The following is a 25,952-nucleotide window of genomic DNA, read 5'->3' on the forward strand; positions in this document are numbered from 1 at the left end:
GCAAGTGGCAGAACCGGGATTAGACAGACCCATGCCTTTTCTAGTCTGCAAGATCCTTGTGGGCAGAGATTATGTCACTACTCTATTGTAGCAACATGGCCTAGTGGAAACAGCACAGACCTCTGTCAGGCCCTGGGTTCTAATCCTGACTCCTCCACTTATCTGCTGTGTGATTTTGGGCGTCACTTAACTTCTCTGTGCTTCAGTTCCCTCATCTGCCAAATGGAGATTCTATACCTGTTCTCCCTCCTACTTATTCTGTGAGCCCCGGGCGGGACCTGATTTTCCTGCATCTACCCCAGTGCTTAGTACAGTGCTTGACATGCTCTGTGTAGAGAATCCAACTAAGCACTTTGGGGAGTACAGTGACAATAATAATTGTGGTATATCTTAAGCACTGGGGTAGATTCAAGATAATCAGTGCTTGACTGCTCTGTGTAGAGAATCCAACTAAGCACTTTGGGGAGTACAGTGACAATAATAATTGTGGTATATCTTAAGCACTGGGGTAGATTCAAGATAATCAGGTCAGATACAGTTATCTACATGTTTTGTTTTGTTCTCTTACTCTTTACACAGAGTAAGCACTTAACAAATACCATAGTTATGATTATGAGTATTACTCTCCCGAGCACTTAGTATAGTTGCTCTGCACACGGTATGTGCTCGATAAATACAACTGGCCGACTGAATTCCACTTAGCCATGTTGCTTCCCTATTAGACACGGTCCCTGCCTCAAGGAGTTTCCAGTCTAGCGGGGAAAGACAGAAACTAAAATTGTAGGAAGAGGGAACAAAAAATCTTAAGGATAGGTATCTAAGTGCTACAGGGAGCAGGTTCAGGGTGCTGCAGAAGTGTTGAAGTGGAGTGACAGCAGGGGAAAAATAGGCTCGGATTCTCATTTAGAGAGCAGTGAATCCAGTTTTAGGCTGCTCTTTTTAAAAGCAATGTGGAAAACTTGGAGTGATGTTGAAAGGAATTGGAATGATTTTGTCTAGGGAAGGATGCGAAGCAACTTAATCAGAGTAGATGAAGGACGACAGGGCCAAAGGGAATGTGTCTAGACTGCAGTAAGAGGGATTTAGAATGAGTCTGCAGGAAACTTTTGAAACACAGTGGACTCGCCTCTCTTAGTAATTGTTAAATACAAGGCGGGTCGACCTTGCAGAAAGATTTAATAATCTGTCAGACCTCAAAATTTTCACTGGCTTTTCCACATTGACAGTCATAGTAATAATGCATCCCGCCAGCAGTGATTCATTCATTGTCGTATTTATTGAGTGCTTACTGTGTGCAGGGAGCACTGTACTAAGCGCTTAAAAAGTACACTTATCGGCAAGGGTTTCTTCTGGTGAGAGCCCTAGGGAATAGTGTCCCCCGTCTCTTGTAAAAGAGGAATGGGCAAAACACCCAGATGCTCCAAGACCGTCAACAGCCACAGCTGAAAAACACCCAGGAAACATAGAGGTGTTCTAGAGAGCCATTGCCATTGCCATTACAGAACAGCTATTCAGAGTCCCCCGAGCTCTGGTCTCCAGGAGGCTTATGATTAAGAAATCTTATTTGCCCACTTCTGTGCTAACAGATGGGCTCAGAACCCAAAGTCAACAGACAGTATAGGATTTAAAAAGAATAAAAGACCCCAAGTGCCCATGGTTTGAAAAATATACAGTTCTACTGCTATGGGCCATGTCTCAATTCTGATGAAATTTTTACTTGTCCATATCCAGGTTTTTTTTTTTTTTTAGGACCAACACATTCCTTTCTGACCCTATGTCTCCAGGCCCAGGCTAACTGCAGAGATAGCCATTAGTCTGTCCTAGTTTAATTTCACAGTGCCCCTGCCTCACCTGAATCACATGAACAGCTGGAAGGGGAACAAAGTCCCAGCAGGGCTGAGGATGGGGAGAGAAGGAGGGAGGAAGAAAGGAGAGAGCAAGAGAGAGATTGAAAGAGATTGATCCACTGAGCATTTTTGCCTCAGTGGTCACACTTCATCCTCTAGCTTCTTGAACTGGTTCCCCTCATATCTAAGATTTTTTTTTTCATCAGCACCTGTGACTTTCCCCCTTTAGGGGAGGCAAAAGTGAGGCGTACATCCTTTCCGGGCTACTTGGATAAGTCTTTGGGGATGCTGTGAGTCAAGCCAGGACTTTTTGAGTTAAAATCAGGATTTCTTCTTATCACCTCATGGTTCTTCTGTCTTACGCTCTTGTCTATTGCAATAGCACTAACATGGCCTTTTCATGTTCAGCTTGTACTCCACTTTATTTTGCTGTTAGTCACTTTGTGTTATTTTCCCTCCCTAGAGAGTAGTATTTTTCTTTTTACTTATTGAACGGCTTCCAGTTCACTCCTGACAAGATCCCTTTACCAAACAACAGGTTATTTTTCCTTGTCAGGTTGGGGAGGGCAACCTGGACTGGAGAGGAAGAATAGACTTTTCTGTGGTATTTAAGCGATTACTGTGTGCCAGGCACTGTATTAATTGCGGGGGGTGGATACAGCAAATTGGGTTGGACACAGTCCCTGTTCCACATGGGACTCACAGTCTTCATCTCCAATTTACAGATGAGGTCATTGAGGCACAGAGAAGTGAAGATATTTGCCCAAAGTCACACAGCAGACAAGTGGCAGAGCTGGGATTAGAAGCCAGGTCTTTCTGACTCTCAGGCCTGCGCTCTATCCATTAGGCCATGCTGCTTCTCAGTGTTATTTGTACGTTTGTTGTGCCTGCATCAGTGTAATTTAAAGGTGAATGTAATCAGTGTAAGCCTGTTATTTCTTTCCTGTCTATCTGGTCTCCCTGCTATTAGATAGATAACTATTTTATAAAAATATATAGCAGCATCTCTCTCCAACACTTTATCGCACGGTGTGAACTCTTAAGTGCTGAAGAAATACAAGACAAGCAGATCAGACATCACCCTTGTCCCTCAGGGGGCTCGCATCCCAACAGGGAGGGAGAGTGGGGGGTGTTTCATCCCCACTTTACTGATGATGAAACTGAGGCAAAGAGAGGTAACGTGACCTGCCGCAGAACACCCAGCAGAGCTGGGACCGGAACGCAGGTCTTCTGACTTCCTTTCCCCCGTGCTTTCACCTAGACCACACTGCCTCTCCAAAATCGAACTCTTTCTGTATTTTCTGCAAATGGCGATTCGGAGATGTACTTCACGTCTTATAAAGTGGCAGCATTCTGCAGCCTGTAACCATACTGCCTTCTCTTAGTAAAACTGGGGCAGAATCATATTTATCTTCAGGTTAGGAGAAATGGTTCTCCAGTTGGAAGTAAATTCCAGAGGTTCTCAAGGCTTTTTGAGTTGTGACTGCTGAAAAGGAACAGGAAAGAAGCCACATGTGAGTGTGTGGGACACCAGAGATCTTAATCAGTTCTGAGTTAAAACAATACTTTAAAGCCCCTTATTCGTAAAGAAGTGCATCTTAGGTAGGAAAATGAACTAAACAGGAAAATTTTCCCTTAAGAGTTGACGATCTTTTTTCACTTCCAAAAAACCTGGAAATGCGTGTCCTTTTCCTCTGTCGCCACAAGGTGGTGCAGTCCACTTACTTTGCGGAAATACTGTTGAGACTGTTTTCTCAGAAGTCTAGTCTAGCCCATCCTATTATGGTAAAATAAAATGTATTGTAAAAGATCACTTCTGGGGACCAGAAAAAATAGTTATAGATAGCAGGCAGGCTTTATAGAGGACTACATTTTATTTTATCTGAAACGTTTGAGATGGGCAGCTTCAAGTAATAGAGAAGAGACGGGTTTTGTAGTTCATTTTCTTTGAGTGACGGTGTCCCTTTATGTATATTGAGATTAGTGTGTATTTGTGAGGAGGGGAAGCCGTTGGGCTTTAAAAGGGATGGGGTCGTTTCTGCTCATTAAAGCAGTCACAGGGTTGCCAGTTTTGCCCAGTGGGTGGTTATAAGTCCTGACTAAGATTTCCTGGTGAGGCTTTAGGTATCTGGACCTGTAGCATTACCCAGTTGACTTGTACCATCCATTTTGCGTTAGATGGATGTCTTCTTACTGAGTGGCTTTGATATCCACTGTGAAGACAGGTATTCATTAACTCCTGGCTAAAAAGTAGGGGGGTTTTTTGTTTGTTTATATTTTTATGGTGGGTAGGGTTGGGGTGTCCCGAAGGGCTGGTTTTTAAGCGTCTCTCTTCAACTGAAAATGGTCTTCTTTCAAATTCTTAGCTCGAGAGCTAGAGAATTGAGGACTGTTCTTTAAATCTGAGAAACAGAGGAAGCATTTGTGTATTGTACTCTCCCATTCTCCCAAGCACTTAGTACAGTGCTTTGCACACAGTAAGCGCTCAATAGATATGATCAAATGAAGAAAGTGGGCGCCTTGTTCGCTGCAGTGGTAGCGGCAGTGCCAGGTGGGGCTGGACTTTCAGTGGTGAAGGCTTCTGACGGAAGGACCACCCAGGGAGTCTTGCATGGTGGACCGGCTCAGCGGGAATCCTGAAAAGAGCTGGCTAACATGGACGGTGCACTGGCACTTGGCTGCGGTCCCTCTGGCCACAAATGGATTTTAAATGTAAAATTTTTTACGTGCGCCCTGCAATGCCCTGCATGCATCTCTGCTCACATACTCATGTGTCACACCCGTTGCCCCAGCGGCAGTACGATTGGCAGGAGGGAGGCGAGAGTGTGAATGGCGCTGAGCAAATGACCTTCAGTATATTCCATTCCTCGGTCCAGTTTCTCGGACGCCGAGTTTTGGGGACTGGACTCGGACTCAACCGACAGTTATGGGAGACTCCATTATCATGTGTGTCTATGTTTGCAGATGCTTCAGAGATGGGGGGGGGGGGCGGTTAAGGGTGTGGTATCTGTATATTGCCTCTCTTACCCTCTATGTTGCCAGAAATAAGATGTCCCCGGTTGTTTTTATTTTTCCCCTCATGGGTAAAGGACTTAATATTGCTGCTAAGCTAGAATGGTCCTAACATTAAAGCTAGTCTAAATCTCTGTTGAACGCCAGCATGCGAGGAGGAATGTGGATGTTTCGCAGGACAGAAGATACCGATTTTTAAGGAAATGGAGACTTAGCACCTGTATAGCCAGAGATAATGGTCTTTTCATTACTTACTCTTTGAAGAGGTGGTAGTACCTAAAATTGGAGAAACGTTCCCGCCCCCCCCCCCCCCCCCCCCCCCCCGCCCCCAAATAGATCGTCACCTTATGGCTGCAAAAAGAATGAAGGGAAACAATAATACATTTTTTTCCTCTTGCTGTGCTCTAACTCAGGCAAGCAGTCTCGTTGCACTGATTACGTATTCATGTAATACATACTTCACACAAACTTTAGACAAGAAAGCAGTCGAGGTATGAAATTGGTTAGATGAATACAAAATAATTTGACTGCCAAAATGCTTATTAAATTCAGCAATTGGACTTCAGCAGTTGCTGGATACTGCTGTGATCACTGTCCTCCCCTATTATATGCATTTTCTAATGTTCCATTTATTTCGTATTGTTGTCAGAGAAAGATGGAAAATGGTAGTTGGACTACAGGAGACAAGTTCTTTTTTTTTTTTTTCTTTAAGTGTACTCGACGAGTGCATTTGAAATACACTGATAATGCCATGGTGAATTATGAAGTTAAAAGAATGTCCATATATTTCTGTGTGTATATATGTAATATATGGGCATTCTTATACTTTGCTAATATATATACACCTTGCTAATAGCCTCCATTAATAATTGGCTGGCTTGACTTTGATGCCGGCATTTTGTTTCCTAACTTGTGGGAAGGATCCAGGAATCCCTTCCATTCCTCCACTCCCTGCAGCCAGGTTCTCAGAGGTGGAGGGTGCTGTTTTCAGCCCATCCCCGGTTCCAAGAAGGCCTGTTGGACCAGAAGGGACAATCTAGAATGTGCTTAGGTCTTTTTTTTGACTTCCACGTCACGCGGCCATCCTGGAGCCTGAGGCGCGGGCTGGCTAAAACTAACCTCCAGCTCAGAGAAAGACGCCACCGGGGACGGAGGGAATGTCTCTCTCCAGTCTCTGGTCCTGGGGAGGGCTGCTGTTATCTGGGAGGAGCAGCCCCACCAAAACCACCTCGTAGTCGACATCTGACAAGGGATGACCGACATCCTATAAATAACACTACAAAAGCAAACACTTTATACAGCAAAACCCCTCTTGGGCATTTTTCTGGAGCTTGGAGGGAAAGTGTAGCAAGTAGCCTGATTCTCTCGAGCTGCGTGTCACTCCCTGATGATAAGCCGGGCCCATTGGGAGGCATATTCATTCTTTCAGACCACCAGGGGCCCTTAACTGCATTGCAGCTGTGTATTATAATGTTTGCAGCAATCCACTAAACAAGCCTCCATTGCTCTGAAGGGGTTTACTGTCCTCTCCAAATGCTTGGCTACCAGTAACTAGGAGAATTGAGCTTCGAGGGAAATAGTTGTTGGACATGAGCAACTTCCGCTCGAGGATGGCAGGGAAGGACAATGGATCAGGGCAGCTGGGTAAGTTGTCTACCCCCTAGGCAGTTGCTAGCATATGAAAGGGAGAGGCATGACTTTCTTCTCTGTCCCTGCAAAGATCTACACTCCCAGCTCTCTCCTCGCAGTACAGACAGAAAGGCAAGCCTGAGACGCCTCCTCCATTTTAGAACCGGAAGAGCACAGTAGCTGGGAACTCATGTGTTTCTCTGAAGGGGAAAGGAGAGAAGATGTCCTCTGCCCTTTGCTCACTTTCCTCCTTCCTCCCTCAGCCCCAAAGCACCTATGTCTTTATCCATAATTTATTTTAATGTCTCTCTCCCTGCCTCGACTGGAAACTACCTGGTGGGTATTCATTCAGTCATGTTTATTGAGCACTTACTCTCTCAAGCGCTTCGTCAATCGTATTTATTGAGCGCTTACTGTGTGCAGAGCACTGTACTAAGCGCTTGGGAAGTACAAGTTGGCAACATATAGAGACGGTCCCTAGTCCTGCGCTGCTCACATCTCTCCATCTCAGTGACCGCTCTGGGCACTTCCTCCTTTGTCGTCCCACCCTACCACATCCCTGCCAGAAGACCTCTGAGAAATGATGGCAGATTAGCCCGCTGTTGGGTAAGGATTGCCTCTGTTGCCGAATTGTACTTTCCAAGCGCTTAGTACAGTGCTCTGCACACAGTGCTCAATAAATATGATTGAATGAATGAATGGGAAGTCCATTTATTTTAAAAGTCTTTTCTGGGAATTCAGTACATTATCATCAGGGTCTAAAAATAAACACAGGAAAATGGAAATTTTGATCATGTAAATTCAGGCTCTCAGCATATGGGAGCACAATGGGCTGGATAGTAGGGCCAATCCTGTTCAACCTATCCTTCAGTGCCATCCTCGAGGAGACACTGAGAGATCCAGTCCACCAGGAGATTGTTCCGGCTCAGTAGGCTAGGAGCATCATTAGAAGTCTCACAGTCTAGATAGGTATTTAATCCCCATTTTACAAATGAGGAAACTGAGGCACCCAAGATCACAGTGCAAGCAGGTGTGAAGGTGAAGTGAGACTATAGTGCTCTGCACAAGTAAGCACTCAAATACGATTGAATGAATGAAAGTGGAAAGGTGCCTGGGGGTGAGAGAGTCAAGTTATAATCCCAGCTTCACCACTTGTCTGCTGTGTTGCCTGTGGCACGTCTCTTTAACTTTTCTGTTCCTTAATTACCTCATCTGTAAAATGGGGATTGAGTGTGAGCCCCATGCAGAATATGGACTGTAGTCCAACCTGATTATCTTGTATCTTCCCCAGCGAGTAAGTAGTTAAGAAATACCTTGGGGCCGGGCGGGGGCGGTGGGAGGAGGGGGAAGCAAGTGGTAGAGCCAAGATTAGAACCCAGGTCCTCTTAATCCCAGGCCTTTGCTCTTTCCACTAGGCTACACTATTTCACCAGATAACTCGGGGCTTGCAGATCTCCCAATTTATCAGTTAGTCAGTCAGTGGTATTTATTGATCTCTTACTGTGTGCAGAGCACTGTACTAAGCACTTGAGAGAGTACAATATCATTGAGTTGATAGATATGACCCCTGCCCACAAAGGAATTTACAGTCTAGAGGGGGAGATAGCTGCTAAATAAGGGGAAATGGCGGTGTATAAGGATGTGTACATAAGTGCTGTGGGATGGCGGATGGGGTGAATAGCAAGTGCTTAAGGGGCACAGATCACTGTGCACAGGTGATGCAGAAAGGAGGGCAGATGGGGGAAATGAAGGTTTAGGGAAGACCTCTTGGAGTACGTGTGATTTTTAATAAGATTTTGCAGATGGGGAGAGCGGTGGACCGTCGAATACAAAGGAGGAGGGAGTTCCAGGCTAGAGGGAGGACTTGGGCGAGGGGTCAGCAGCGAGGCCAGTGAGGTCCAAGTACAAGTGAGTAGGTTGACCTCAGTGAGGTCAAAGTACAAGTGAGTAGGTTGGCCTTAGGTGAGCAAAGTTCACAGGCTGGGTTGTAGAAGATCAGCTAGGTGAGGTAGGAGGGGGAGAGCTGATTGAGTACCTCAAAGTCAATGGTAAGGAGTTTCCGTTTGCTGTGGAGGTGGTTGGGCAGCAATTGGAGGTTTCTGAGGAGTGGGAAGGCATAGACTGAAAGCTTTTTCTTTTGTTAGAGTGATTCGGGCAGCAGAATAAAGTATAGACTGGCGTGGGGAGAGGCAGGGAGGTCAGCAGAAGGCTGATGCAGTAGTCAAGGTGAGAGACGAGTGTGTGGACCAGCTTGGTAGCAGTTTGAATTCTTCTCGGTGGTAGTAGTAGTAGAAATAGTATATGTTAAGCACTTGCTTTGTGCGGAGTACTGTACTAAGCACTAGAAAAGAGTACACAGATTGGAATTTACCTGCAGACCCTGTCCCTCAGTAGGGGAGATGAGACTAGAGACAGACTCATTGAGAGCAATGAGACAATAAAACACTAAAATAGGATTAAGGTCAAGGACTAATACACAAATGCACAGAATAAAAGCCAAAGTCAGTAGGGCGCTGTGATTGTAGAAGCAGAATTTCAGACGCTGCTTGGCTCAGAGTTCAAGGCACACCGGTAGCCACCACGACGAATCCAGCGGCCCCCAACCTTCCTGAGATCTTTGTGGAGGTCTCATGCTGCAGGTATTTTTCTCTTTCCTGCTGGGGTAGGGGAAGACCAATTGGGCTGGAGTCCCCGCGATGGTTCAGAAGAGAGCGGGTGCCGGTTCATGACCGATTATCCGGCGTGGGAGAACGCCGGGAGTATGTGGCAGGAGGTTTTATCCCCACGGCCTAGTGCCCACAGAGCACGTCGGGAGCAGGAGTCCTGGATGGCGGGGAGGGAAAGCAGTTTGCTTGGCCATGACGGAGAAGGGCCAAGAATGCGCAGGGAATTGAGGTTACAATTCCCAAATGTTTCGTCTGGCAGTGGTGGAGAGGGCACCCCATTCGTTGCCTGAGCGTTAGTTAGGCTCTGGAGGGATTCCAGCTCAGTTCGCTATTTTTTTTTTCTTTTCTTTTCTTTCCTAGGGTCTCTGCAAATCAACTTATTCAATTTTGTTTCAGTATTTTCCAGGGTTCAGGGCTTTAAAACTAAAACTCTTTTTTCTTTCTTCTCCCAGGCAAGACAACAGCGTGGATTCTACCTCATCCCTGAGGGACAGCAGGCAGTCTGAAGGCCTGGAATTAAAACAAGGTATGGATCAGAAATGAACACTAATATATTCTGTGTAGCTCGATTCATCGGGGTATCTTAAACGCTTTACCGATAATAATGCATTTTCATAATGCCCCAGCAGCAGCATTATCCCTATTTTGGAGATGGGGAAATGTGGTACAGGGAGGTAAATCCTATCAAAGTCAGTGGAAGAGATAGGAATCAAATTTGGAGGGCCCGCCTGCTGTTCCTCTGCATTAACCACACCAATTCTATCTTGGTGTATCTTGTGACAGATTCGAGCAGAAGTGTGCTGTCAGGTAAATCCAATCACAATTAGGCATCTGCAGCAAAACAAATGTTCTCTACTGTTATGGCATTTGGGTGGTACCGGGTTATATAAAGAAGGATAGCAAATTTAAAAAAAAAAAAGCTTTTCCTTGCAGAAAGTCATCACCAGTTACTCCTTCTTGGCCTATTTTCTCTGTTCTTCAAGTATTTGTTTTTCCGTATACGCAACCGTGGCAGTACCATCGAGAAGTATGAATTTCATGTAGCTGAGCCCTCCCTAGTGCTGGATCAATATGGTCTTTTTTTTTTTTTTGCGATTTCCTGTTGTTTCTCCTTTAGACTCAATAGGAAAAAAATTAGAAGCACAATAAAGTGGTAGTAACTCTTAGGTGCCTGGCATTTTTCAACTTTCCCTAATGAAATGAATTCAGTATGGTAAGTATCTACTTTGGCCTATAGAAGAAGAATTTAAGATTTGACACAGAGGATCTGATCCTCGGTCATTCATTCATTCATTCATTCAATCATATTTATTGAGCGCTTACTGTGTGCAGAGCGCTTGGGAAGTACAGATCAGCAATATATAGAGTTGGTCCCTACCCAACACCAGGCTCAAAGTCTGCAAGGGGGAGACAGACAACAAAACAAGTAGACAGGTGTCAATACCATCAGAATAAACAGAATTATAGCTATATACACAGCATTAATAAAATAGAGTAATAGGTATGTACAAATATACACAAGTGCTGCGGGGAGGGGAAGGGGGTAGGGCAGAGGGAGCGGGGGCGATGAGGAGGAGGAGAGGAAAAGGGGGGGCTCAGTCTGGGAAGGCTTCCTGGAGGAGGTGAGCTGTCCATCTTGTCAGGAATTCTTTTGGTCAGAAGTCACTACCTAATGCTTAGTAGCTAGGTGAAATACAAAACAAATGCATAATGCTGTTTACACAGCAGATTTTTTGTTCCAAACTGGGCATAAGACAGTAAGGCAAGTCACTCGTGGATTTCTATGTGCTGCTAAGCTCTTTTCAGGCTTTGACTTGAAATTGTATTGCTACTGAAGTTATTAATGGCTGCGCAGTTGCCTTTCTAAAATGGTTGTTCTCTCTTTGCAAATGATTGTAATTATATAATCTATAGTAGCTCACACCCATGCAACTTCACAGGAATATAACTGTGTTTTGCGTACGCTCGTGCCAATTTTTTCATTGTTAGTTGCTGGATTGAACGGCGGGCAGGGTTTTAGGGGGAGAGAGTGCATGGTTCAAGGCTTGGGACTGCTCAGAATTCTCTCAGCTCTGTAGATCGGCTGTCCAGCCCAAACAGCTCTGGTTGAAACCTGCACCCTCAGCTAGAAGCCCGAAATTGGCACCTATGCGCAAGTTGTTTGCCCTGCTCTCGATACCTTGGTTTGGTCAGGTCACAGGACTCTAGATTGTAAGCTCGTTGTGGGCAGGGAACGTGTCTACCAACTCTGTTGTACTGTACTCTCCCAAGTGCTTAATACAGTGCTCTGTACACAGTAAGCATTCATTCCTTCAGTCGTATTTATTGAGCGCTTACTGTGTGCGGAGCACTGTACTAAGCGCTTGGGAAGTACAAGTTGGCAACATATAGAGATGGTCCCTACCCAACAACGGGCTCACAATCTAGAAGGGGGAGACAGACAACAAAACAAAACATGTAGACAGGTGTCAAAGTCATCAGAACAAATAGAGTTACCATTGATTGATTCCCTCTGGGCTGTAAGCCCGTAATGGGCAGGGAATGTGTCCACTAATTCTGCCGTGTTGTACTTTCCCATGCTCTTAGTGCAGTGCTGTGCACATAGTAGGCCCTCAATAAATACCATCGATTGATTGATATACATCCAGATACTCTCACGTAACCAGTCAATTGGCCAAGCATATCCACATTCTGATCTCTCTATCCTGCTGCAGATAGTGTTGTTTTCACCATTGATGCTATTTGTATTGTGCTGTTCTCCTAAGTGTTTGCCTGCACATGGTAAGCACTCAGTAAGTACCCTTGATCGACTGCAGGCATGATACCTCTTCTCCACAGGAGTAGAGCAATTAGTGTGGAATGTCCTAAGGGAAGGGAAGCTGGGGCCCAGGTGAGGTTGTTGCCCCAGGATACTGGGAAGTGGAGGCCCAGGAAGTACTGTAATGGGTAGAGTCAGGGTATTTTCAGTTGTCCCCTCCTGGGGAGGGGGAAGGGGGAGATAGCAGTTGGGAGCTTTGGAGCCGGAATACCTCAGAAACAGCACGTCCTTTAGACTGTAAGCCGTGCCTGCCAACTCTGGTGTGTTGTACTCTCCCAAGTGCTTAGTACAGTGCTCTGCACACAGTAAGCGCTCAGTAAATACCATTGATGATCATGATACCGAGCATGGGTCTCTCCCAGAGTCCCATCTCCAATCAACATTCCGTTAAGTCCTCATTTTACCTAGGCCGTATTTCACTGCAGCTATGTCTCCAGGTGAGCAGCAGGTTTCGTGTCGGATTTGCATACCCTCACTTAGTCTGACTTAACTTCCGATTTTTGCTACCGATTGGTAGTACCCTGTGGAAAGAAATGTTTCCATTACTGCTCCCCTTTGGGCATCCATCTTTCTGAGCGCCTCACACCCCACCTCGCCTCCCTCTCCTCTCTACCCAATCTTGATGATCAGATTACTGTGCTCAACTCTACCCTCTCTACTCAGCTAGACTCACTCGCTCCCCTTTCCCTTCGCCGCTCTCGTACCACTAACCCACAGCCCTGGATCACTGCCACTGTCCGCCTCCTTCGCTCTTATGCTCAAGCTACCGAACGCTGCTGGCGAAAGTCTAAACACCATGCCAACCTCGTTCACTTCAAGTTTATCCTTTCCTGCCTTAACTCAGCTCTCTCCTCTGCCAGACAAAACTATTTCTCCTCCCTTATTGACACCCATGCCCATCATCCCCGTCAGCTCTTCCGTACATTCAACTCCCTTCTCAGGCCCCCGGTTCCTCCCCCTTCTTCCCTCATCCCCAACGATCTGGCCTACTACTTCATTAATAAAATTAAATCCATCAGGTCTGACCTCCCCAAAGTCACTCCCCACCCTTCTCCAACCCCCCGGCTCTCAACACTGTCTGCTACTCTCCCATCCTTCCCAGCAGTATCCTCAGAGGAGCTCTCCTCCCTCCTCTCAAGTGCTACTCCGGCCACCTGTGCTTCTGACCCCATTCCCTCTCATCTCATGAAATCTCTCGCTCCGTCCCTTTTCCCCTCCTTAACTTCCATCTTCAACCGCTCACTCTCCACTGGTTCCTTCCCCTCTGCCTTCAAACATGCCCATGTCTCTCCCATCCTAAAAAAACCCTCTCTTGACCCCACCCCACCTTCTAGTTATCGCTCCATCTCCCTCCTACCATTCCTTTCCAAACTCCTTGAACGAGTTGTCTACATGCGCTGTCTCGAATTCCTCAACACCAACTCTCTCCTCGACCCCCTCCAGCCTGGCTTCCGTCCCCTACATTCCACAGAAACTGCCCTCTCAAAGGTCACCAATGACCTCCTGCTTGCCAAATCCAATGGCTCATACTCTGTCCTAATCCTCCTCGACCTCTCAGCTCCCTTCGACACTGTGGACCACCCCCTTCTCCTCAACACGCTATCCAACCTTGACTTCACAGACTCCGTCCTCTCCTGGTTCTCCTCTTATCTCTCCGGTCGTTCATTCTCAGTCTCTTTTGCAGGCTCCTCCTCCCCCTCCCATCCCCTTACTGTGGGGGTTCCCCAAGGTTCAGTTCTTGGTCCCCTTCTGTTCTCGATCTACACTCCCTCCCTTGGTGACCTCATTCGCTCCCACGGCTTCAACTATCATCTCTACGCTGATGACACCCAGATCTACATCTCTGCCCCTGCTCTCTCCCCCTCCCTCCAGGCTCACATCTCCTGCCTTCAGGGCATCTCCATCTGGATGTCTGCCCGCCACCTAAAACTCAACATGTCCAAGACTGAACTCCTTGTCTTCCCTCCCAAACCCTGCCCTCTCCCTGACTTTCCCATCACTGTTGACGGCACTACCATCCTTCCCATCTCACAAGCCCGCAACCTTGGTGTCATCCTCGACTCCGCTCTCTCCTTCACCCCTCACATCCAAGCCATCACCAAAACCAGCCAGTCTCAGCTCCGCAGCATTGCCAAGATCCGCCCTTTCCTCTCCATCCAAACAGCTACCCTGCTCGTTCAAGCTCTCATCCTATCCCGTCTGGACTACTGCATCAGCCTCCTCTCTGATCTCCCATCCTCGTGTCTCTCCCCACTTCAACCCATACTTCACGCTGCTGCCCGGATTGTCTTTGTCCAGAAACGCTCTGGGCATGTTACTCCCCTCCTCAAAAATCTCCAGTGGCTACCAATCAATCTGCGCATCAGGCAGAAACTCCTCACCCTGGGCTTCAAGGCTCTCCATCACCTCGCCCCCTCCTGCCTCACCTCCCTTCTCTCCTCCTACAGCCCAGCCCGCACCCTCCGCTCCTCTGCCGCTAATCTCCTCACCGTGCCTCGTTCTCGCCTGTCCCACCATCAACCCCCGGCCCATGTCATCCCCATTGCCTGGAATGCCCTCCTTCCGCACATCCGCCAAGCTAGCTCTCTTCCTCCCTTCAAGGCCCTACTGAGAGCTCACCTCCTCCAGGAGGCCTTCCCAGACTGAGCCCACTCCTTCCTCTCCCGCTTGTCCCCCTCTCCATCCCCCCATCTTACCTCCTTCCCTTCCCCACAGCAACTGTATATATGTATATATGTTTGTACATATTTATTACTCTATTTATTTTACTTGTACATATCTATTCTATTTATTTTATTTTGTTAATATGTTTGGTTTTGTTCTTTGTCTCCCCCTTCTAGACTGTGAGCCCACTGTTGGGTAGGGGCTGTCTCTATATGTTGCCAACTTGTACTTCCCAAGCACTTAGTACAGTGCTCTGCACACATTAAGCGCTCAATAAATATAATTGATCAGCATGGCCAGAAATACACGCGCTTGCCCACACACTTATACACACGCACACAGTTCCGTTGCCATGAAGCTTCCTTAAATTCCCACTCTCCCCTGTGCGAGGTTGTCCAAGCTTAGCCACTGCTCCGTGAGTGAAATACCTAAGTATGGTAGTAATAGTATTTATCAAGGTCTTATTCTGTGCAAAGTACTGTAGACTTTGCAGTTCTCTCACTCCTGCCCCAAACGATGGTACTTATTAAATATTTACTATATGCCAAATAGATGCAAGATACAGATACAAGATAATCAGATTGGCTACATGGGGCTCACACCAGGTAATAATAATAATAATAATAATTATGGTATGTTCCAAGCACTGTTAGATATGGGGTAATCAGGTTGTCCCATGTGGGGCTCAGACTTTTAATCTCCATTTTTCAGATGAGGTAACTGAGGCACAGAGAAGTTGTGACTTACCCAAGGTCACTCACGAGACAATTGGCAAAGCTGGGATTAGAACCTAGATCTCCCTGACTCCCAGTGTTCTCTTTCCACTAAGCCACATTGCCTCTCTCCTGCCACTCCCCTCCATCTTCATTATCCTCCTGAAGCTCTCTCCTTTGCCCCTGGGCTGGGTTAATTCAAGTTGACACCTGTAAGTGTTTCCTTTGTCTAACTTGTCTTAGCTTTAGTAGTAGTATTGTATTAAGTGCTTACTATGAGAAGCAGAGTGGTTTATTGGAAAGAGCCCAGGCTTGGGAGTTAGAAGTCGTGGGTTCTAATCCTGGCTCTGCCACTTATCAGCTTTGTGACTTTGGGCAAGGTCCTCTGACTTTGAGGCCCGTACTCTTTCCTCTAGACAACTTGTCCATCAATCAGTTAATCAATGGTATTTGAGTGCCTGTTGAGTTTAAAATGCATTTACATGGAGAATACAACAGAAGCAGGATTTGTGTTGGTCCCTCTCCTCATGGAGCTTTCAGGCTATTGAGGAGGGGACCTAATCCTTGGACATTCAGGATTTGGTCAGACCACAAAGGAAATTCCCACCCTATCTCATATCTTCAGCAAACCACCACTAGCTACTATCCCGCTTCAAGCAACACAGGTCAAGCAATTTAAATTTTTTTAAAAAAAGATGCACCTAAAAAGTACTAGGTAAATATATTTGCTATGCCAATTTAATTCTGGTGATTCCTCCCAGCTCTTTTTCAATTCTCAAGAGAATACAAATTGTGGGAGATTCATTTTCTTCTGCACGAATATGGTGTGTTGGCATTAATGGAAATTTAACTGGTTGAAAAAGAAAGGTTACAATTGCTGGCAAACTTAAATTTCAATAACATTAAATATGAGTTTCCAGCATAATTGAAATTTTGCGCTAGATAACTTGTTGTCCAGGAGACTGATATTAACATATGATTTTCCTTTCACTATTGCAGAATAAAACAAATCCCATCCTATGACCTACCAGCAAATATACCCAGTCTTTGTCTGGGTTAGGCAGGCATTGTACTTGTCCTTCTGTCTAGCCTTCTCTTTGCTTCCCCCTTCTTCCTTAGAGAAGCAGCATGGCTCAGTGGAAAGAGCACGGGCTTTGGAGTCAGAGGTCAATTTCCATCATAGTGTGATGTTGCACTTAATAGCTGATGAATTACCTTTTAGTGTAAACGTTATTTCAATGTTAATACAATCTCTTGCTTGATGGATTGGTGGTATAGCAAAGTAAGGACTCTGTGTTGAGGTTGGGGGCTTAAACCTTCCCCTCCCGCCCCCAAGATGGAAGTTGTTGGGGCAATGTCCTGAGCAACTGTGCTCTTTATTGCATCAGAAAGAGGGAGGGTATGTATTTAGTCACTTTATTCCTTAAAACTAATATTGACTAATGGACTTCATCTATTCACAGTTTGTCTAAAAAGCTACTGTTTTATTTAGAAAATGACAATTTCCTCTAACGATGTCTATACCAAGGGGGATTATTTTTATGTTGTATCCTTTTCCCATATGTTCCTAGTTAGAAAATGTATAACTTCTTAAAAACTCTGTCAACATGTCCAAATATTGATTTGCATTTAAATTTGAATATTCCATTTTGTGATTTGGGGAGCTGAATCTATGTTCCAGTGGCTACAGTATGCTGCCGTACAGATTAAGCCCACGTGTCTACAGTATGCGACTTCCTAATTTAAAGAATTCCAATCAATAAGCCATTTTCTTCTTTACCTTACTTACCACAGCTCCCAGGTCATTCTTATAAAGAATGCAAGAAGCACTTTGAACGTTAAGATTGTTCCAAAACACTTCTGTTGGCTCCAGGCTGTTTGATGCTGTAGAAAAAAGTGACTTAGGGTCCTGTTTGGTAGTTTGTTGATATGGCATTCATTTTAAGTCACTCACTTGCTGAATCCGCTAGGTGTTTAATAGCATTCTGTACAATGGTAGACTTGCCAACTTAGCTAGCAGTATGATGAAGTCTACCCCATTTGTAGGTCACCACGATGTCCTGGAAATCTTCTACTAATGACCATTTGAACCAAAAGATCATGCTGATTCCCTAAACAATAAAACCTCTTGCTATAATCAGTCAGCCAGCCAGTGGGATTGAGAACACTGTAGTAAGTGCTGTAGACTAGCTTGAAATTGAAAGGAGAGTGAGCCATTCTTCCTGTGGGCATTGTCCCGAATCTTTTTTCTCCTCCCCAAAGCCAGCATTTCTGTTCACTTAATTTCCATGTTCCATCATCACACAGAAAAGGAACATGTGTCTCCCTCATCTTTTTTCCCCACACATCCAGCTCCATAGTAAACATATCACAAAGCGGGTTTGACCTTATATTCAGCCATCACATTTTTTTTATGGTATTTGTTAAGCACTTACAATGTGCCAGGCAGTGTTCTAAGAGCTGGGGTAGATACAAGATTGGTTGTACACAGTTGGACACAGTCCCTGTCCCACCTCGGGCTCACAGACTTAATCCCCATTTTACAGATGAGGGAACTGAGGCTCAGAGGAGTTAAGTGACTTGCCCAAGGTCACACAGCAGACACGTGACAGAGCTGGGATTAGAACCCATGACCGTCTGACTGCCAGGCCCCTGCTGTAGCCTCTAAACCACGTAACGTATAGAAAGGTGATAGTGTGAACCAAGCTTGCTTATATGCCTCCTTTTCCAAACCCAAACTTTTCCAATTCTCCCCGCTCCCCCCCACCCCCTAAGAACGCCACACCCAGTATAGTACAATTCCTGATATCCTAAATACAGAGCAGTCAGATCCACACTTCCTCAGGCACTCCTAGCCTGTAAAGACTTTAAAACTCTTCTCCCCCATGTAACTCTCTTGCATTCTCACACTTAATCTTTTGAGGAGTAGCTTTCCAAGCAAGGAAGTCCCTATCTCACAAAAAGCAAGTTAAACATTTGATTGAGGGAGTCATCTTCCCTTAAACAAATGATTTGTTAAAAAAAAAAACCCCAAAAAGATTTCCTTTTTTTTTTTCTTTTAAAATGAGAGAACTTCAAACCCCCACTCTCCCCCGGGGTATTTTTCTTATTCTCAAGGAGGCCTCTTGGATTAGATTCTCTGCAACAAGCCAGACGATTTCAAGAATTGCTGAGAGAAGGGGTTTAGATTAGTAACATCAGACTTGGACAGATGAGGTGCAACCTGTGAAGCCACTCCAACACAGTTATGAACTTCTCCCCACAAGAGAGACATGCATACAGTTTCACAACAGAGATCACTCGGTCTCACCTAGTGATTGGTACTATTACTATTATTGTCGGTAATAATAATAATCCCGATTCTGCACACACTTAAACACAAGGGTGCACCCTTCCCCAGCACATTCATGCAATAACTTTTCTCCATCTAGCTGAAACTGTGACCCTCTCACACATCTTTCAGAGGTGACTATCAGGTTGCAGCATGAGCTCTCTGCTTAGGGCAAACACTGATCTCTCATGAGGCTGGGATTGATGCTTGCTATTTCAGAAATTTGGTTAATATTAATTTAAATACATGCTTTGGTCCCCGTGATTGTCCCAGCCCCCCATAAGTACCCCAATTCTCCATCCAAGATACTTGATGCCCCAGGATCCTGAGAGGCCCCTCCCCATGATTGCACTTTACAGCTTCCCATCTGAGGAATCCTGCTCCGCCTCTCACCGGGTCTCTCATAAAGCAGCTCCCGTAGAGCCAGAGAAGGACTCACTCCTTTACTAGACAAACCCAGTTCCTTCCCCGGTTTGGTTAGCCCCGAGCTGACCGACCTGGTCTGTGACTGAATATCCCGCGATCCTCTGCTCCGATACCCGGGCTTGGATCAACTTCTCCGGTCCCCAAGCTCATGGGGGTCAAAGAGGTGAATGTGATCTATTCTCTGACCAAGAGAACGGGTCCCATCCCCAAGGACCCGGAGGGACAGGCACCACCAGTAAGTCATACGTTCCTGTCAGCACTGCCACCCGGATGCTCTCTGGGGTAGGAGTTGGCCCTCTTCCCTCTCTCCCTCTCAGAGTTAGCAGACACATTCCCTGCTCACAAGGAGCTTGCAATAGTGCCGTCGTGCTTCCTGGATGTTGTCTTTGATTGATTCCCCGAGCTCGTCCCTAAGGCAATGTCTCATCTCTCTCACTTTCCAAAGGTACTGCATCTTTGCCTCCCTAGTTATTTTTTCTGTCTTCTGCCTTTCAAACCCCCACCTTCCCCATCCCACAGTCTTCTAGGTAGGAGAATTAGATCAGAGATGGTGTGCTAGTCCAGTGTTGTTTGATAATCTGAGTTTTGTCTCATACCAAATCCTCGACTTTGTTAAATGAGCTTAGAAAGAAAAGTTGTTAGAAGGATTAAGTGGATTGGTGTCAGAAGTAGGCAGCAAGGTAGATGTTGTAAAATGAATATTTAAGCATCGTTTGAACGGGATGATTTGTCCTTAGAGTTGAGTTTTGTGCAGTGCTCTTCCACCTATTTGATGCCATCACAGGGAATTGATGAGCACTCTAGGAGATTGCTTTGTTATTTTTGAAAGCTTTACCAAGCGAGTCATCATGATGGCTTTGGTCACTGTGACAGCAGTGCTACTCAAGATTTTAGCATGTAAGAACCTTAGAGTCCTCAGGACGGAAGTACAGATTTCCTAAGTTAGTAATTGTTTTCATTCTGAGCCGATGCTAAAGAAAAAGGTAGCTAGACAAGGGACTGGAGAAAGGAAGAAGAGACCAAATTTAGGTGTAAAGGAAATTGACAGAGCATATTAGCTTTGCAGCTATGGCAGAAAGAATAAGTACAAGTTATCAAAATGAGGAATATAAGAAAAAGATCAGACTTATACTGTGTATACCACTTGAACTAAACCCTTGTTGGCCAGAAGTTTTGTATGGCTGTCTTAAGATTCTGAGGTGAACCCTGCCCTGTAGGAATTGGGAAGTAAACATGTTCTGGAATCTTTTTTCTGGACACTTGGCTCCTTTAGACCCATTCCCCCCCCCCCCCTTTTTTTTTTTTTTTACTCTTTTTTCCTTTGTTCTAGTGAAATTTCCAGTTCTGTCACTTGTCAGCTGTGTGACCTGGGGCAAGTCACCTAACTTCTCTGTGCCTCAGTTACCTCATCTGTAAAATGGGGATTGAGACTGTGAGCCCCACATGGGACAGGGACTGTGTCCAACCCGATTTGCTTGTATACACCCCAGTGCTTAGAACAGTGCTTGGCAGATAGTAAGCACTTAACAAGTACTATTATTATTATGATCGTTATTATTATTATTATTGATGGCACCCAAGTCAGTCAATCAATCAGTGATATTTATTGCATTGATTGACTGCATGCAGAGCACTCTATAAATGCGTGGGAAATGGCAGTAGAGCAAGCCATGCTCCTGCCCTCAAGGAGTTCATGTTAAGGGCTGTTCTCCCCCTCTGGACTGTAAGCTTGTTGTGGGCAGGGAATGTGTCGGTTATATTGTGTTGTACTCTTCCAAGTGCTTAGTACAGTGCTTTGCACACAGTGAGCTCTCAGTAAATACCACTGATGATGTTGGTGATGATGATGAGTTTACAATCTGTTTGGTGAGACAGACATTAAAATAGGTTATGGGTAGATTGCAGGTAGTGTGTTCTTCAGACAGTGAGTGCTCAGTAAGTACTATTGATTGCTCTTCATAGGTGCTCTGGGGACAGAGGTGGGCCATGGATTAAAATGCATAGATGTTGCAGAAGGGAGGGAAGATAGGGTAGGGAGATGAGTGATTACTCAGAAAGGCTTTCTGGAGATATCTTTTAATAGGACTTTGAAGATGGGGGAGTGCTGGCTGATCAAGAATACCAAACACCCCTTTGCTGACCTCTTTCCCCCTATTTAGATGTGTGAAAACCGCTGAAAACGGGGCAGCTGGCCATCCTAGTTTGTACACACCCGTTCTTGGGTTTAGCGACAGGGCGTGGGGCAAGTCTGAAGATGGTTTATGGCTAGACTTGCTTGTCGGGGTCAAAGTCAGCCTTAGGCCAATATATGCTGTCAACCTAGATAGCAGTCTTTCCAGCATACACCCTGTTGGATTCAGTCAATCAATCCAGTGTATCTAAAGAACGCTTAGGGTCAGAGCAGTGTACTCTGAACTTGGGAACCAAGTTGGTAGGTACATTCCCTGCCCACAAGGAAGCTTACAGTCTAGAGGAGAAGCTGGCAATCTAGAGGGTTATTTTCTGAATTTGAGTGTTTCCGTTGCCCTTATGCTTAACAGAAAGTCTCCCAAATCGTAGTGTAGTATACTGAACAGCCCTACGTTTTGAAACATCATTACCTTTCATCTCCTCCGTCTTTTCTATTTTCCCTTCCTACTCTGTCACCCATGCACTTGAGTCTGTAAGCACCACTCTCACCCCTGAGCACATAGGTACAGATCTTTATACTTGGTTGCTTTCCCTACCTGTCCTTTATTTCACTGTGCTAGATTGTAAACAGAGAAGCAGCGTGGCTCAGTGGAAAGAGCGTGGGCTTGGGAATCAAAGGTCAAGGGTTCTAATCCCATCTCTGCCGCTTGTCAGCTGTGTACTTTGGGCCGGTCACCTAACTTTTGTGCCTCAGTTCCCTCATCTGTAAAATGGGACTTAAGACTGTGAGCCCCACGTGGGACAACCTGATCACCCTGTATTCGCCCCAGCACTTAGAACAGTGCTTCACACATAGTAAGCACTTAACAAATGCCATTATTATTATTATTATTGTTATTATTATTATTATCCTTGAAGGACAGAATTGTCGACTTACTCTCTTGCACTCTACCAGATGCTTAGTGCAGTTCTCTGCATAGAGTAAATGCTCAAAAATACCATTGATTGATGGATATTAGTCAATGGATTGTTTCATTTTAATAATAATGATTGTGGTATTTAAGCACTTGCCAGACACTATACGAAGCACTGGAGGAAATAAGATAATCAGATCCATCACACGCCCTTTCCAACAGTCTACTTTTCCAGTAGACTTATTGTGATTTGTTGGCGAAGGCTTGACGTTAGGTCAGATTATACCCTCTTTACATGAATTTCCATTAGTGCATATTAAAAGATGAACTTCTGATGCATAAAACGGAGCATTGGTTTTGGGGAGGGTAGTGCAGTGAGAAAAAGAAATGGTATCAGACAGGGTTTCCCTACCGTTCGACTTCTTTAGATCTTTCTATAAAACTTGAATCTCAGTAAAGCTTAAATGTTTCCAAGAGCAGCATTGCGGAGGCAACGCAGCATTGCTTTCCAGTATATCAGGGGTTTTGTTTTGATGAGCAATACTGGCAGATCAATAGCCGTCTGCCTTAGAGATTTGAGCTGGAGGAGAGAATGATGAAACAAGTCATTCTCAAAAGTAGACCTTACTGAAAAGGAATAACATTTTAAGTCAGTATGGAAAGATCAATTAAAGGAAAAAATAAAAAGCAAAATTACTTGTTCTTTTTCTATTGATGAGTGTTGAAGCCTCATATTTGTATATTTCATTTAACTTTGCTAGGCAGTAATTTAGATGTCCTGATTTTCTGAAGGTCAGATTGATAGAGCCTCTTTCATTAAGTTATAATTTTGTAAATAAAAATATCCTGACTTGTGCTGGGAAAGAGCGGAGGTTCAGCACAGCCCTGACATCAGCACAGGGAAATTTGGGTTGAGAGAAGCAAGGGGGTCAGGAAGAAGCCCAGTTGAGCTGAGCTGAGGTAGAAGGCAGATCACTTAGCTAAATACCAGCCTCCTCCTGCTCCACTGGCCTCTTACCCTGAAAATTTTCCTTTGCCGTCACTTAGCCAAAGCAGCGTGGAGACACAGGGCAGCAATGTGGCTTAGTAGAAATAGCAAAGTCCAGGGAATCATCACCTGGGCTCTCATTCCGACTCTGCCCCTTGTCTGCTGTGTGACCTCAGGCGAGTCACTCATCCTCTATGTGCCTCCTGTTGCTCATATTTGTTACTCTATTTATTTATTTTACTTGTACATATCTATTCTATTTTATTTTGTTAGTATGTTTGGTTTTGTTCTCTGTCTCCCCCTTTTAGACTGTGAGCCCACTGTTGGGTAGGGACTGTCTCTATATGTTGCCAACTTGTACTTCCCAAGCGCTTAGTACAGTGCTCTGCACACAGTAAGCGCTCAATAAATACGATTGATGATGATGATGATGATTTGTAAAATGGGGATTGAATAGCCGGTCTCCATCCTCCTTAGAATGTGGGGCAGGAACTGTGTCTGATCTGATTATATGCTATCTACCCCAGTGCTTAGCAGAGTGCTTGGCACATAGTAAGCACTTAACAAATTCTACAACTACTATAATTAGTATTATAATTATTGTAATTGTTAGGCGGTGGGTGTTGATTGGCTGGAAACTTCTGCCCATGTCCAGAAGTTCCCAATAACCAGTCAATATCCCTTTTGCATTAATATTGTCAATATTTCCAGTTTGTCTAATGGTCAGAGATTTTAGAGTTGGAAAACATTTTGCTTCTCTAGCATTTATTTCCCAACCAATTAAAAATCATATTATACACAATGGGTTTATTAGTGTCTGGCTAGTCAGATTTTAAGAACTACTAAATCCTGAATTTGCACTTTTACCCATGGCACACCGTCAAGAGGTTTTCACCCATGGAAAAATAAATTGTGTATCCAAAATTTTTCTCTTTATCCTAGTTATGCTCCTTTGCACTGCCGTTTTTCTGGTGTTTGCACATTTGAAAAAATTGTCAAATCTCTTCACATAGTTATTTATATTTATCTCCTCTAATCCTCTCATATGTCTCTTCCTTCATTTGTGTGGCTCTTCTTTGAAGTGCCTAAAAATGGAATACAGTGTTTCAGATCTCATCATTCTCACTAGAGTTGTGGAGAGATGAAATTAGTAGTGGAGGGAATACCACTTCCTTCTTGCTTCTCTTTTGTTTTCTGTCATTAAAATGATTTCATGGATTTTGCTGGTGTATCACATTGGAAGCCTGAAATATAATTTTTAGTCCACCATTGCTCCCAAATCTCTCTGGACTTTGTCTTTTCTGGTTTTCTTTTGCCTAAAGTGATTTTTCTCCTCTTATTTCTCTTGTGTAATTTATTTCAGTGGAATCTCATTTGATTGTTTTTGTGGTCTATCCCTAAGTCTATTCATATATATATATATATATATATGTATAGATAGATAGATAGATAGATGTATATATTTTTACCTGCCAAGAGCCTTTGAAAACTTCAATGTAGAGTCCCTTCTATATTTCATGGTTCTGTTTATCCACTTTCTCAGGCAGCATGGTCTAGTGGAAAGAGCACAGGCCTGGGGAATCAGAGGACCTGGGTTCTAATTTCACCTCTGCCACTTTTTTTTATGGCATTTATTAAGCGCTTACTTGACTTGGGCAAGTCTTTTGACTTCTCTATGCTTCTGTTTCTTCATCTGTAAAATGGGGATGAAATACCTGTTCTCCCTCCGATTTAGACTGTGAGCCCCATATGGGACTGGGACTGTGTCCTACCTGATTTTCTTTTTATCCACCCAGGGGTTTAGTACAGCACTTGGCACCTAGTAAGTGCTTAACAAATACCATAGTTATTGCTGTTGTTGTTCCTAGTAATATAAATGTAAATTAAAACCGGACCAGACATCTACAGTACCACCTGTCACCCACCTCCTACCTCTGACCATTTTGGGTATTTTTCATTGTTGAGCGACGTCCAGCCCAACTTGAAGCAGTTGTGTGAGTGAAACATCACAGAGAACTCGATCCAGAGCTTTTTAAAAATCAAGCATTTGGCATCTGGCGTGGGCCTTTGTGGAAGAGGTCTCCTAGATGGAACGGGCGCACCTGGGTTCCTGTAAAAACCTTTCTTCACTGAGTGAGGTCTCAACTTTCTCCTTCCCACCCAATGAGGGCCTTCAAGGGAACCCAGCACCCGGGTCCTCAGTCTGACTTGACTTCAGCAAGATTCAGCAAGATAATCAGGACCCATGTGGGGCTAGCAGTAGTAGGGAGAACAAGTATTGACCCCCCCATTTCTAGGTATCCCACAGTGATTGCTCCTCATTCTCTCTTGGCACCCCAGGATCCGTAGAGCACTTCCTCCCACAGGTCCACCTCAGGACTGGCTCTCTCACAGTTCTCTTTGATGCAAACTTTGGGCAAGGCCCAGCTCTTCGGGTTCCAGGTGCTTGAAACTGGCCCTTTTCATCTTTCTCTAGTATTACTACTACTAATAATAGTATTTGGTAAGCACTTATTATGTGCCAACCACTGTACTAAGCGCTGGGGTAGACACACGATAATCAGGACCCACGTGGGGCTAGCAGTAGTAGGGAGAACAAGTATTGACCCCCCATTTTGCCAATGAGGGAACTGAGGCACAGAGAAATGAAGTGACTTGCCCAAGGTCCCACAGCAGACAAGTGGCAGATCCAGGAGTAGAACCCAGGTCCTCTGACTCCCAGGCATGTGCTCTTTCCATTAGGCCACACTGCTTCTCTGAGTGTGTTCCACCTAGAAATCATGCTCCTTCTCTTGCTTTCTGCTTCAATGTTAA

General features: G+C 44.9%; 1 protein-coding gene across 1 annotated transcript in view; it reads left to right on the forward strand.

The window, feature by feature from the left end:
• Positions 1-25,952, forward strand: part of CAAP1 (caspase activity and apoptosis inhibitor 1) — a 54,381-nt gene that overhangs the window by 19,809 nt on the left and 8,620 nt on the right. The window contains exon 5 of the mRNA XM_038769952.1: positions 9,607-9,680. Within this exon, the coding sequence (XP_038625880.1) occupies positions 9,607-9,680 (74 nt within the window). The remainder of the gene's footprint in view (positions 1-9,606; positions 9,681-25,952) is intronic.

Source organism: Tachyglossus aculeatus, chromosome X4 (assembly GCF_015852505.1).
Source record: "Tachyglossus aculeatus isolate mTacAcu1 chromosome X4, mTacAcu1.pri, whole genome shotgun sequence".
NCBI lineage: Eukaryota > Metazoa > Chordata > Mammalia > Monotremata > Tachyglossidae > Tachyglossus > Tachyglossus aculeatus.